Genomic DNA, 13,027 nt, shown 5'->3' with positions numbered 1-13,027 from the left:
GTGGGAGCCACCAAATTTCGGAGTAGACCGTACGTTTTAGGACCCATAACACTGAACAGCACGGGCACCTTCTTAGCAGCCTGTATGTCATTGGCGGACACGTAGTGCTCAAAACGTTCAATGTACGTTGCCCACTGTTCACCAGCCTCTTCAAATGGATCCATATGACCGATCACTCCAGCCATGATGCGCCTGCCTTCGTTTACATTTACAGCAGCATCAGCGTTGTCAGCGGCAGGGTTGCTCATAGTTGTTAGCTCATTAGCTTAGCTTCCCTCTGCAACGCGGGTGTTCGTCTTTGTCCAAACTTGACTCACAGCGGCATTCCTTGCACCACCGATGACTTTGGACCACACACCTCGTCGCCAATTTATATTATGTAGGCCACTAAATGTGCCAATATGTAATCAATATTACATTGCACACAGAGCGACTCAGACACAACTTTGCTGTGGCACACTTCTTCTGTGCTACCTTTTATTTTTATATAACAGAACCTTCACTGATACCCTCTAGTGGTATAACATGGTACAACATGTCTATGCAAATATATAACAAGGTTGAGCAGGTAACTGCTCTCTGAGGTCACAATTAGACCAGTATCATCAGAGACAAAGAGCTGCACTCATACGCAGTCTACTTGCTAACGAGATTTCTGCTCTTAATCACATAATCTCATTTGTCCCATCGTTTTTGTCTCCCTTCCATCTGTCTGTGTTTGTGGTTTTGCTGATCACTGATCAGATTATTGTTCATCAATTAAATGCTCTGTTTATTTTGTTCGAACTGTTAACGATTAATTTTCTGAATCACTCCGACCTCAGTTTTTTTTCCCATTCATTCTCTCCTGCCTGCCAACAAACTCAGCTCAAAGGAGTTAATAAACCGGAAGTTCTTGGTTTTTTCAAAGTAAAACACAAAAAATGACGCAACGGAAACTTTATTGACCTCTTTTTGAAATGATTTTAGACTGGTGACCTGTCCAGGGTCTACACTGCCTTTTGCCCTGTGATTGCTGGGGAAGGCGCCAGCTTCCACATGACCCTGGACTAGATTAAGCGGTTATGAAGATGGATGAATGGATGGATGGATAGATGGATGGATGGATGGATGGATGGATGGATGGATGGATGGAATTATTTTAAAAATAATACTAACCATAATAATTACTCCACATCCAAAAACTATTTACAATTTTACATTGCAATTTTGCTGTAATGACCAAAGTAACTATATTATAATTAAATATAATTATAACTGAACATATATAATGTTTAATGTTGTTGTCTCTATTAGTTGTTCTTTTTTATTGTAGATGTTACATTTTGAACTTACTGTTTGAAGTTTTACTTTATAGAACCTTTTGGTCAACATAAACTTTGATTTTAATCATTTTAATCTGACTAGACTTGACAAATGGTAGTTGAAGAGAAGATGTTTCATCGCTGGTGCTATTTTCATTCTCATACCTCCATGATATATTGCTTATTCATGTGTTAAATCAGTGGCTGATTTAAAACAGGGAAATAAAATTGAAAGTCAAACAGACCTTGTAAAATAAGTGGTTGCTTGAATGTAACAGAATACAGATTTCAATCCAGAGTTTACTTGTTACTGTTTTAGTTTTATACTACTGTATTAATGCTATTGGTATATCAATATTTAAGCATTTCTGTGGATGTTCTAAACATTTTATTATTTAAACATATTGTGTTGTGCTTGTAAATATATTTAAACATTTAAGCATTCATTCATTCATTCATTTTCTAAACTGCTTTATCCATTCAGGGTCACAGGGAAGCTGGAGCCTATCCCAGCTGTCTATGGGCGAAAGGCAGGGTACACCCTGGACAGCTCGCCAGTGCATCACAGGACATTTAAGCAATTTGATGTTATTTTCTTATTTACTCATTAAATCATGTGTTAGAAAATTGAAGAGTGCTGATTGTTCAGAGAGTGGGTTGCTGTTGTGGTTCCTGCTCTGACCTGTGCTGCAGTGGGTGTGCCTGTTTCCCTGGCAATCAAGTCCACACCAGGTTCTCATCGGGTAATCAGCAGCAGCAGCAAGATAAAAGGCCAGCTCAGTTCACCAGTCATCGCCTGATTGTTGTTTCATCTGTGGTAACAGCTCTCGGCCATTGCAGCATTTCTGCTTAAGAATTTAAACTGCTTGTTTCACAACTGTCTGTTCTGTCACCAGTGCATGATTCTTGCCTGCCTGCCCGCCAACCTGCCTGCCTGGCCACCTACCATTCTGCCCAGGAGAACAATAAACCTGTCCTAGTATCCACATCCAATCTGCACTTGGGTCCTTGTTTGTCCTACACTACAACAGTTGCAGTGACACTTATCTTGCCGCTGGTTGATACAAAGAGAATGGGAGGGGAGGTAGTCTGTGTGTATCTGCTGCATGAGAGAGGAATAAGTATGGATAGCAGAAAATAATGGACTGTTCTAAGGGGTATAAGAGGGAAACAGAAAATAGCTTCAGACTCGCTAACTTGGTTCTACTAAGGGAAAGGATCTCCAGATATATCTGCAGAAATTTACTCAGTGTAAACTTTGATTTCTCATTAAAGTTTGTATTTTAAAACTTTATTCTGCGTTTCTGACCTCATTCCAATCAACGGACCTGGCCGAATTGAGGGGAATCCCAACATGCTTAGTTTATCTCTGTTTTGTCCTGTGATGGACTGGCAACCTGTCCATGGAGTACTCTGCCTCACGCCTAGAAGCAGCTGGGAAAGGCTCAAGCCCTTTATGACCCTAAGCTGGAATAACCAGATATAGGTGGATAGATGGTGCGCTGGTATAGGCTGTTCATCATCTTTAAGGCAAATGTCAGTCACCAGACCCAGCTTTTTTAACAGCCTTCCTGTAATGGACTTAATAATACACAAGGACTAAAATGGCTGGTTGACAATTTGATGAGAAATTATATAGTATTTATATTAATTGAAGACAATTAAATTAGATTAAAATACCATTAACTTGAAAAGCAGAAACACAGAATGAGTTTACTCATCGCACATAGGAGGAGTTTCATTTATTTTGACAGCCTGGACCGGAAGTGGTGTTTCCAGCTTGACACGTGAGTCCGACAGACACCCGTCTGGGTGATGCTTCTCACTGAAGACAGGAAGGCGTTTTAAACTTTCTTTTCCTTTTTTTTTTTTTTTTTATGAAGGGCATAACCCAAACGCGACGTGGAGCTCTTGTTTTTTTATTCTATTTTTTTTAATCCGACTTTGCCTCCACAGCACCTACCATGAGCATCCCACTGCTGGAGACCTAAACCTCCAGGTCCGGACCGAGGTGAAGATGCCTCATGGACCGCTCCATCACCACCAGTGCGCCAGTTCAGGGCATCCCAAACGCCGAATAACGAAGAAATGCCGCGGTTTAGCGCCAGATGGATGGTTGCGGTGGTGCTGATTGTGGTGGTCGGCGGCGCTTTCTTCTTCTGCGAGTACCTCATCTACTTCCCCACCATCGTCAAGTGCGCCTGGCCGAAGCTCAGTCATGCCCGGGGTGGAGAAGGCATCGACGGGCGGCCGATGGACTCAGCTGTCCGCGCCATGGTGCTGTCCGATACCCACCTCCTCGGAGCTGTGGGGGGACACTGGTTCGACAAACTGAGAAGGTAAAAGTCCTCATCTTCATCTTTAGATACTCCATCCACCATTGTGCGCACCGGCTGTGCAAGTGGGATTGTAAACAAAAACACCAAATAACGCTGACTTGTTGTGTCCCGACGCGCAGGGAATGGCAGATGGAGAGGGCTTTTCAGACCGCTCTGTGGCTGCTCAGGCCCGAAATCGTCTTTATTCTCGGGGATATCTTCGACGAAGGCAAGTGGAGCTCACAAAAGGTAAGGTACTGCTCCATGTTTTCCCTTTTGTCTGCAAATTAACACTGGTATTGATAACTGCGATGGTGAGGAGGATGGTGATGATGACGGTGATGATGCTTGGGGAAATAAGACAACAGTTTGTGGACGCAGAGCAGAGGCTGTCTGCTTATTTAATAGTCATGTTTTTTTTGTTTGTTTTTTTTTACCACTTGGGCCCATATGGCTGCAGGTAAGGAGGTAAACATCTGCAGCCTGCATCCTGGCAGAGCCCCGTGCTGCTCTCAGCCTGCTGCTAGAAACAAAAACCCTGGGAAATCACACCAATCGTTCTGGGATCCTTCCATAATAATAGATTAAACAAAGGGAGGACAAAAGAAAGCTTCATAGAGGAAAGAACATACAATAAAGAAAAAAAGGAGGGATGAGGGGAAGGTGGCACAAAAGCTTTATTTGAGGCTCCACTAACTTGTGTTTTGGGGGCTTTTTTTTTTTTTTTTTTTACAAAAGAAATAGGCATATGTTTAAATTCACAGAAAGACAGATGTTGAGATTAGTTTTACAACTAGTGAGATTAAATCTGGAAATGGTTTATTTTGGGATGGAGAACTGATACTTAATACATTGGAATAATGTCAATTATAAAATTATTTGAAGCAAGAAGAGGCTGGTATTTCTAAAACCACAGGAAAGTGTATTTTGTTCATTTATCTTAACTTTTGTTTGTAGATAGAATCAATACAGCAAATATGAAATTTTTATTTTTTACTTTTGTTAGATTGTTTGAGCTAAACATATTTATATCCTCATCCTCTTCATTTAACCACAATCTAAAAAGTTTCAATAAAAATGTTGCAAAACACAAAATAATCAAGCCACTTTTTTCTGAATTAACTTGTGTTTTTCCACCTTTTATACTGATTATTAAAATATTTGCCCATTTATTCATTAATTCATTCATTTTGCACTTTATTATTTTGTTAAATGAGCTATTCTTTCTGTTTCAGACAGGGGAAAATGGTCTATAAACCAAAAAAAAAAAAGGTCAATGAAACCAGATGAAAAGCTGCACATTTTGAATGTTTTTAATAATAATTTGTTTTGCACTTTTTTTTTATGAAGGATTCACAGATGTGAGGGTCACAGAAATCTAGTCTGCAAACCTAAGTTTGCAAGTATTTTTTTATTTGTAGTTTGAAAGAAAATGTCTCAACACAAAAAAAAAAAAAAAAATCAGTGCACAGTCACGTGAAGCAACAAAAAGGCTCCAAATCCTGACATCTGAGCTGCTGAAGCTAACATTGGTAATTTTTCCTCCATACCTCATCTCAGCTGTGAATAGTTTCAGCACTAATTAAAAGCAGCCACGTGGTGCGAAAAGCAAACAGCACTGATGTAATTAAAGGGCTTTTGTTGTCTGCTTAAGCTACTGCGAGACCCTCAGAGATCCAGTTAATGCTCATGAGCTTCCCAGGGGAGTTTTATTCTTCTGAAAGGCCTGAGTTGATTCCTGCTTCAGCTGCGTTTGTGTCGCTCTCTCTGCAGCACTGGGAGGACGACGTACGCCGCTTCCACAGGATGTTCAGACACTCCACCGACACAGAGCTGGTTGTGCTGGTTGGAAATCACGACATCGGTTTCCATTATGAGTAAGAACAGTTTTTTCTTCTTTATTGTTTCATTGCACCACCTTTAGTTTTGGAGATAAAAGGAGATCGCAGCAGAAATTCCCGACAAATTAAAGACTCTTATTTACATAGACCTCAGACCACCTGGGTATGATGACTTTTTATTGATATAGTTTGGGATTTTTCTATTTGGAAAGGTTTTTTTGGGCTGACTGAATGTCAGTGAAAGACTGCTTTACTGTAAAGCCAGCAAACAAAGGTGAAAAGACTAGTTTGTCCACATTACATAACCATTATGAAAATATTTCACTCATGAGCCAATCAGAAGGAATTTTGTTCAGCACAGGGCTTGGTCGCAGTGAATGCATTCAGGGCAGAGACCGTGGCCGAGAACAAACAGGTGGTTCACTCTACGATGTTAACAGCAAATTGTATGAACATACAAAAGGCTTCATCACAATGAACATATTGCATACACACACACACACACACACACACACACACACACACACACACACACACACACACACACATATATATTAACACACAGCCTAAAGAAACCTGATAAATACCATTTATGCTCCTCTGAGTACTATTTGCTGAACCTACAGAGTTCTAAACCCTGTTTTAAGATTAAGATGACATTATAATTACACAATTTTAATGCTTTCTTGTAAAAGTGCACTGACATCAATCAAATTCTTCAAAAATCAGAGATTTAACTTTCCATCAAATTAGCTTTAAAAAAAGAAAAAAGCATATTTAAAAATATTTCTTTTACTCAAGAAAAAGTACTGATAAATGATTAATAAATTATTTATACACTGTAAATATCAATTTACACTGAAAATCCTCAATTTCAACTATTTTTTATGCCAGCGCTATTCAGCTCAGGACTGGCTGAGAAGCAGGTGAAACCCCAGAATGACCCATCTCAGACACCATAGTTCAGGGTTCCTCGTTACGCGGCTCACAGACTCTTGACCTGCAACTCGGGAAGCAGCCACTGGCTTTCTGAAAATGCTATCTAAACAAGTCACAATGATCCTCAACGGTGCAGTTCTCTCCACAAACAAGAGCTGCAGGCTGCTTGCAGAAACTTTACTGTCCTAACGGCCCTAACTGACCCTGTCAGAGTTGTCAGTTTTGGCTGATTTCAGCTGCACCAAACTCTGCCAAAAAAGCTGCTCCGTCGGTATGTATATTGAAAAGAAACGCCCACATTCTGGAGGCATTATTGTATTTTCATCATATACTGTTGCATAACAATGCAATTACTCTGTACAATATTTAGGAAAATGATTCCTTGCTAAAAAGCTGAATGTCACCGATTTGGCAACGCAGCAGGATACGTGCATGGGAAGTCTTTTTTTGGTGGGACGTCTCTCCTCTTGTCTTAGTATATTGAATGAGGCTTTTGTTGAATAAAAGTTATAGACGTTAACTCGTTTTAACGTACATTTGCTAAAACGGGGAGGAAGGAGGTGAGAGAGGTGACAAAATTTTCTAATTTTTGGGGCTCATACAGAGCAATGGAGACACATATGACCATTAGAAAACCTCTGAAAAGTGAATTTAGCATAATATGGGACCTTTAAGACTGTATCTAGGAGGCCTCTCTTCTTCTAAACCATAAATCAGAGCCTGTTTATTTTGTGATTATTTATATGACAAAGATGCTGCTTCTATTATCTTCTCTCCTCGTTGTTTTATTGGATTGTTTTAATTTCTGAGCCAAGGCAAAACCAATCTGATGCATAAAATCATCCCACTGCTTGATGTTTAATGTGTGTGATTCAGAGATGTGGGATTATGTGGACGCGCTGCGGCTCATACGTGCTTTGATTCCTCCCGTGCAGCAGGAAGTGAGCTGGCAGCAGCTCTTATGTAACAGTGCACAACAGACAGACGTGACAGACTGAGCAGCAGGTTTTCATGCAGTGTGACAGACATGTTGTGTCTCCCTGCAGAATGGACTGGTTCAAGCTGCAGCGCTTTGAAAAGGTCTTCAACGCCTCCTCTACGCGGATCGTCACCAAAAAGGGAGTCAAGTGAGTTTCAGGAGGATGTGACATGCATGGGAAGCGGCAACACAGCTGCAGGACAAACATGTGTCTTTGCAAGCTGGAATGTGACCAATTTTATTGCTTAAGTCAATCTATGCCAAAGGTGACGTTTTAAACAAGAAGCTAGATAATAAATTGGACCAAATGCGTTCATGATGAGTTTATTTATTTATTTATCACATGAAAACTGTCTAATTTGCAAACAAATTTACATAAAAAAAATTGTAGATCTTTTATGAAATAACATAAACTTGTGTTACTAAGAAGAAAAAACTCTAAATTTAGCCATCAAGGCTTTTAGATAGGCTTTTAAAGATTAGTGCTTCTATATAGTATTCAGTGTGATTCTGTCTTATTTTAGCTAACAGTTACAGTTATGGTATTTCTGTTTGCCAATAAATACAAAGACTATTTTTTGGAATACACTGAAGACCAACTACGTCTTTTCAGGAGAAGAACTGCATACCAGCTGTGAAGCACGGTGGTGGAAATGTTATGGTTTGGGTTGCTTTATTCGCCTCAGGGACTGGGCAGCTTGGACTGCTGTGAAAGTTAAAATAAAAGTGGATGTTTTTAGAGGATAATGATGCTCAGAGCACTCAGAAACTTCAAACAGAATCAAATGGAGAGTTAATGACGAGTTAAGACAAAACTTAAAATTTAAATGCCAAGCTCGTCTTTAAAAGAGGCAGAAAATGAAGAAAAAGGAAGCTATGAGATTTTTTGTGGTTTAGCAAAAGTGCATGAAGGAAAGCTCAGTTGCCTCAACAAGCAAGTCACAGAAAACCCCCCTGATTCAAAAATGCATCAGGGGGGTTTTCCGAAACATTTATTTGCAATATTTACTCCAACAAATAAGTGTAAAGATATATTTGTAGGAGTTGTTTTTAATAATATCTATTCTATAGAAACAGTTATGAAATAATGTCATATTTGTTTAGCAGAAATATTCTATAAAAATTTACGAGTATCATTTTCTTTTCCTGTTTATCACTGAAGTAAAGCTGTTATTTACATTTTTACATATATATATGAAATTTTACTCTATTTGTTTGCTCTTCAGTGAGTGGCAGTGTGTTTGGTGACTCCTAATGTCCACTGAAGTGGCAAAATTGCAAATATACCATCATCACAAACATGTGTCCACTCCAGTGGACACAATGGATGAAAGGGATAATGTGTTAAACAGATATAATTTTAAAAAAAATTATTTGTTGGCTTTTCTTTTAAAAGTTGGCAAAATTATTTAATTTATATTCCTTACTAATATGTTAGAAAAACTAGTACTTTAATTTATTTCCTTAATTTTCTGTAGTGTTCAGGGTCAACATTGGTTCATATAATCTCATCAAACATTGTATATTTACATAAAAAGTTTGAGCAAAATGAAAATATTTGTTGCAAATCCTCATACAAACCAACACAGTATTTTCCTTAATAATCTTTGATCCCTCTATTAAAACCTAAAAAATTGACCCGTATTTACAATGTTACAATTCAACATAAAAGTAACTCCAGCTGAGCAAGCGTCTTCATTTGTGCTGTGGATTCTTCCCACAACTTTTGCATCCCACAGAAGCCAGTGCAGCAGGGACTTTCCTTCATATGATATTGAGTTAGAAAAATTTTTATCACTAATATTTAAGCTTAAAGCAGAGGTGCCCGAAGTCGGTCCTAGAGGGTTACTGTCCCACAGGTATGCCATGTATCCCTGTTCCAACACGCCGAGTTTCCATTACATTAAATTAATCCAATGAAGTTCTGTGCATTGAGTGATTAGTTTAAGTCAGGTGTGTTTGAACAGGGATACATGCATTGTGGCCCTTGAGGACTGGAGCTGGGCATCGTTGGGTTGAAGGCACACTGTGAAAACAGCGCCACTCAAAAAGGATTGCTCATAGTGATGACTGTAGATCTGAATCTCATTGTTTTGACTTTTCCCATTTGAATTTGCTCTCATCACATTTGTCTTTTAGCTCTAAATCACCACACAAGTGATAGGAAATTAGTTATTGTGCAGAGGGGGTTTGGTAAAGTCTTTGTTCTGCAATGCATCCCCGCAGCTCCGTCAGCCTCACTGAACCTCTCGTCTCTGCAGCTTCCTGCTGGTGAACAGCGTGGCCCTGCACGGCGACGGCTGTCCCATCTGCCAGTCGGTGGAGAAAGAGCTGATCAAACTCTCCAGAGATCTCAACTGTTCTCTTCAGGTGGGGAGAAATGTCAGGAAGTACCTCCCACTCACCCTGCTTGGTAGTACTCAAGAGCTGTTAACAGAAATAATAAACTTCCAGTGTACCCATTCCTGCAGGTGAAGTGGGTGTTTTGTTCTTTTTAGACATGCAGCGTTTTCTGCCTACAGTGTCGGTCTTCCAGGAAACAGTCGAAGCGTGAAGATATGAAATAAAGATGCTGACCGTTGTTTGAGGACACATTGTGAGCATGTGCAAAAGCCAGTTGATTAATTCTTTATGTTTACTCTTCTGCAGAGCTCGCAGTCCAGCAACAAAGGGATGGAGAGTTGTGAAGGCTCGCAGCTCTATCCTCCCACAGCTCCCATCATGTTACAGGTAAAATGGAGATGTGCTCATTGTCTGAAGCCAGACTGGCTCCACTCATCGACACATTTAGCACAAAAATAAAGAGCTTATTTTACACAATGCTCACACATGGTGCCTCGGTGCTGCAGCATGAAAGAAAACAATTCGATTAAACCCGTGCTTAGCATTAGAGCAACATACTGCTGTTGTTTTTCCTTTTACTGCCATTCTCTTCCTCATCTCAGACGTCCCTTCTGATGAGTTTAGGATTTGCTTTTCTTTAGTTGATCTTAGACACAAAAACTCCACCTACTTGGGCTAAAATCCTGCTTTGTACTCATTCAGTTTCATTAATTCTTTCTGTCTTGTTTCAGTCTTTGTTCTTGATTAATTTTTGGATATTTTGTGAATTATTGTTTGCAGTTCTCTTGTACAACCCTTTATTAATTAATTAGTTCCCTTAATTTCCTTTAAGAGTTCAGATAAAACAGCAAACGTTTGTTTTGTTTTTTTTACAACAAATTAATGCCATTTAAAAATAATTCTCGTGGAGATTCAAAGGCAACAATGCTTTTAATAGAATATAATTAGTGGACATAACTTATTTTAATGTGGCTGTTAATTATTACTAATCTTAAGTTTAATAAATGTGTTTAAGTTGAATTGCCTCACATTTTTTCTTTAGTTTAGTAATAGTTTAAATAATCTAGTATGTCTTTACAATAATTCAAATGACCAAACAAAGGTTACTAATGATTCCAGCATCAAATGAAAATAGAAATAAACTATAATCTTATGTCCATTTTATACTAATACAAAGTACAACATCAATAACAAGTTTTTTAGGGAAAAAAAAAAGTGAAAATGTCATGTCAGGCTTGATGATTTCTACCCTCAAAGCTACTGGTATGATAACTGTTTTCCTCTAAACAGACAAGAAAACTTTCAGTTCGTTTTAGTCAACATATTAACTTCATATGAGCAATAATCCATCTTAAACCAGAGTTTTAGTGTATAGACAACATGTTATGGACATTAAAATACAATTTACTTGTTAGAAAGATGAGTGAAGAAGATAATTAATGGTAGTTAGTGGATTTTGGGAGTGTCACGTGACTCCTATTAAGTTATTTGGTTTAAAAGTAACAATACAGGCAAGCGGGCGGCTGTAGCTCAGGAGGAAGAGCAGTCGGCTTGCAACTGGAAAGTTGGGAGATTGATTCCAGGCTTCTCCTGACTGTGCCGAAGTGTCCGAGGACAAGACGCTGAACCCCAAGTTGCTCCCTGATGTGCCTGTCGGGGCATCAGTGTGTGTATGTAAGTCACTTTGGATAAAAGCATCTGATAAATGAGCGTAGAATAGGTGTTAAAATATGACAGAAGGGTCAGACATTAGTTTAGTCACACTGGTCCTCCAACAGCTTCACTGGCTTCCCATCTCACACTACGAAATCCTGTTCCTCACATTCAAAGCCATCCACAACCTCGCCCCTCCATACCTGACTGACCTTATTCAAATCAGCTCACCTGGCCACTCCCTCCGCTCTTCCTCCTCTCTCCAGCTTTCTGTCCTTCCTGCCCGGCTCGTCACCATGGGGAGCAGGGTTTTACGCTGCTCTGCTCCCCAGCTCTGGAACTCTCTCCCCCCTGACCTCCGCAACACCGATTCACTCACAGACTTCAAATCCAGACTCAAAACTCATCTGTTTAGACAAGCCTACTCACTTCACCCATAACTGCACTGTCTTTTAATGTGTTTTAATGTTTGTTGTTTTCAACTTGTTTTAATGCAGTTTTATCATTTATGATGTAAGGCGACCTTGAGTGTCTAGAAAGGCGCCCAACAAATAAAATGTATTATTATCATTATTATTAGTACTAGTAAAAACTACGGCCACACCAAATATTTCCTGCACAGTTCAGCAATTAATTTAAGTAGATGAACTCGTTTTGTTTTGGGTTTTTTTTTTAAAAAGTAATGTGTCAAGTAATCAGTCACATCATCTACTCAAAGCAAACACAGATTTTTAGTGTTTATTGATGTTCTACTAACTCAGATAATTCCAGTCAATTGTCCTGTCACTCAAGTTAACAGAAATGTAATGTTTTCTTAGATGTGTTCTTAGATTGTCCCGTCCAGAGTACGTTAGTTAAAGAAGCATCTGTGTCTTGAACTTTCATGTTACTGTGTGAACATCACTGTCACATACAAACAAAACACCTATAAAAACATTCCATTTTTATGCATCAACTTAATCTTCTCAGCTCCAATAACACACAACTGAAAACAATCATGACTGTGTTTAAATTTAGCCCAGCATCCCTAGAAAATGTGCAGCAGATACATACGTCCACCTGTTTAACCCTTGTGAAATGTTAGCATCCCCCCGCCGGCTGTTGTCAGTGGAGCAGGATTTATGTGATGTGAGAGGTTAAAAATCAGCAAGTTGTAACTTTATAGATTTTTCTACATGTATAACATGTGAAACTAACAATGTACATTATTTCTGGATCTAATTGTCTACTTTTAAAGACCAACTATTCCTTCTTAAGCTAGAAAGCAGCAGAAAAGAAATAAGCAATAGGAAAACTGCGAAGTTGAGTGAATATGGCATGACTGAGTTTTAAATCAACAACTGGTGCTTGAAGGTTTTCAGTGGGACAAGGTCTGTGATTTAGATGCTTCCTCATTCCTTCTTCCTTTTCTTTTATTTGCATGGATCCCCATTAGCTTGCAGCAGCTCTTCTTCCTGCAGTCCTTTTGTTAAATACCGTTTAAATGTACATGTATTCATGTACATGTTCTTGTGTGTGACCAAGTGATCACCATGTGTCGCAACCGATAACATAACGTTTTTGATCCATTAGCTGGGTATCGCATTAGAAGGTTAAAGAAATTATTGTAAAATGTAATAACTGCGAATGATAATGTAATAATACAGTAAA

At 39.1% G+C, this 13,027-nt stretch overlaps 1 protein-coding gene across 1 annotated transcript in view; it reads left to right on the top strand.

Annotated features, from left to right (window-relative positions):
* Window positions 1–3,392: 3,392 nt before the first annotated feature.
* mppe1 (metallophosphoesterase 1) overlaps window positions 3,393–13,027 on the top strand; it is a gene marked incomplete at both ends in the record, with an annotated part of 13,116 nt that continues 3,481 nt past the window's right edge. The window contains 6 exons of the mRNA XM_079244119.1: window positions 3,393–3,643; window positions 3,763–3,871; window positions 5,396–5,499; window positions 7,449–7,529; window positions 9,643–9,751; window positions 10,031–10,111. Coding sequence (XP_079100245.1) covers window positions 3,393–3,643; window positions 3,763–3,871; window positions 5,396–5,499; window positions 7,449–7,529; window positions 9,643–9,751; window positions 10,031–10,111 — 735 coding nt within the window. The remainder of the gene's footprint in view (window positions 3,644–3,762; window positions 3,872–5,395; window positions 5,500–7,448; window positions 7,530–9,642; window positions 9,752–10,030; window positions 10,112–13,027) is intronic.

This window comes from Telmatherina bonti (genome assembly GCF_933228915.1).
Source record: "Telmatherina bonti genome assembly, chromosome: 7".
Classification (NCBI taxonomy): Eukaryota; Metazoa; Chordata; class Actinopteri; order Atheriniformes; family Telmatherinidae; genus Telmatherina; species Telmatherina bonti.
The sequence above is the reverse complement of the archived record's forward strand: the minus strand, read 5'-3'. Positions and strand labels throughout refer to the sequence as shown.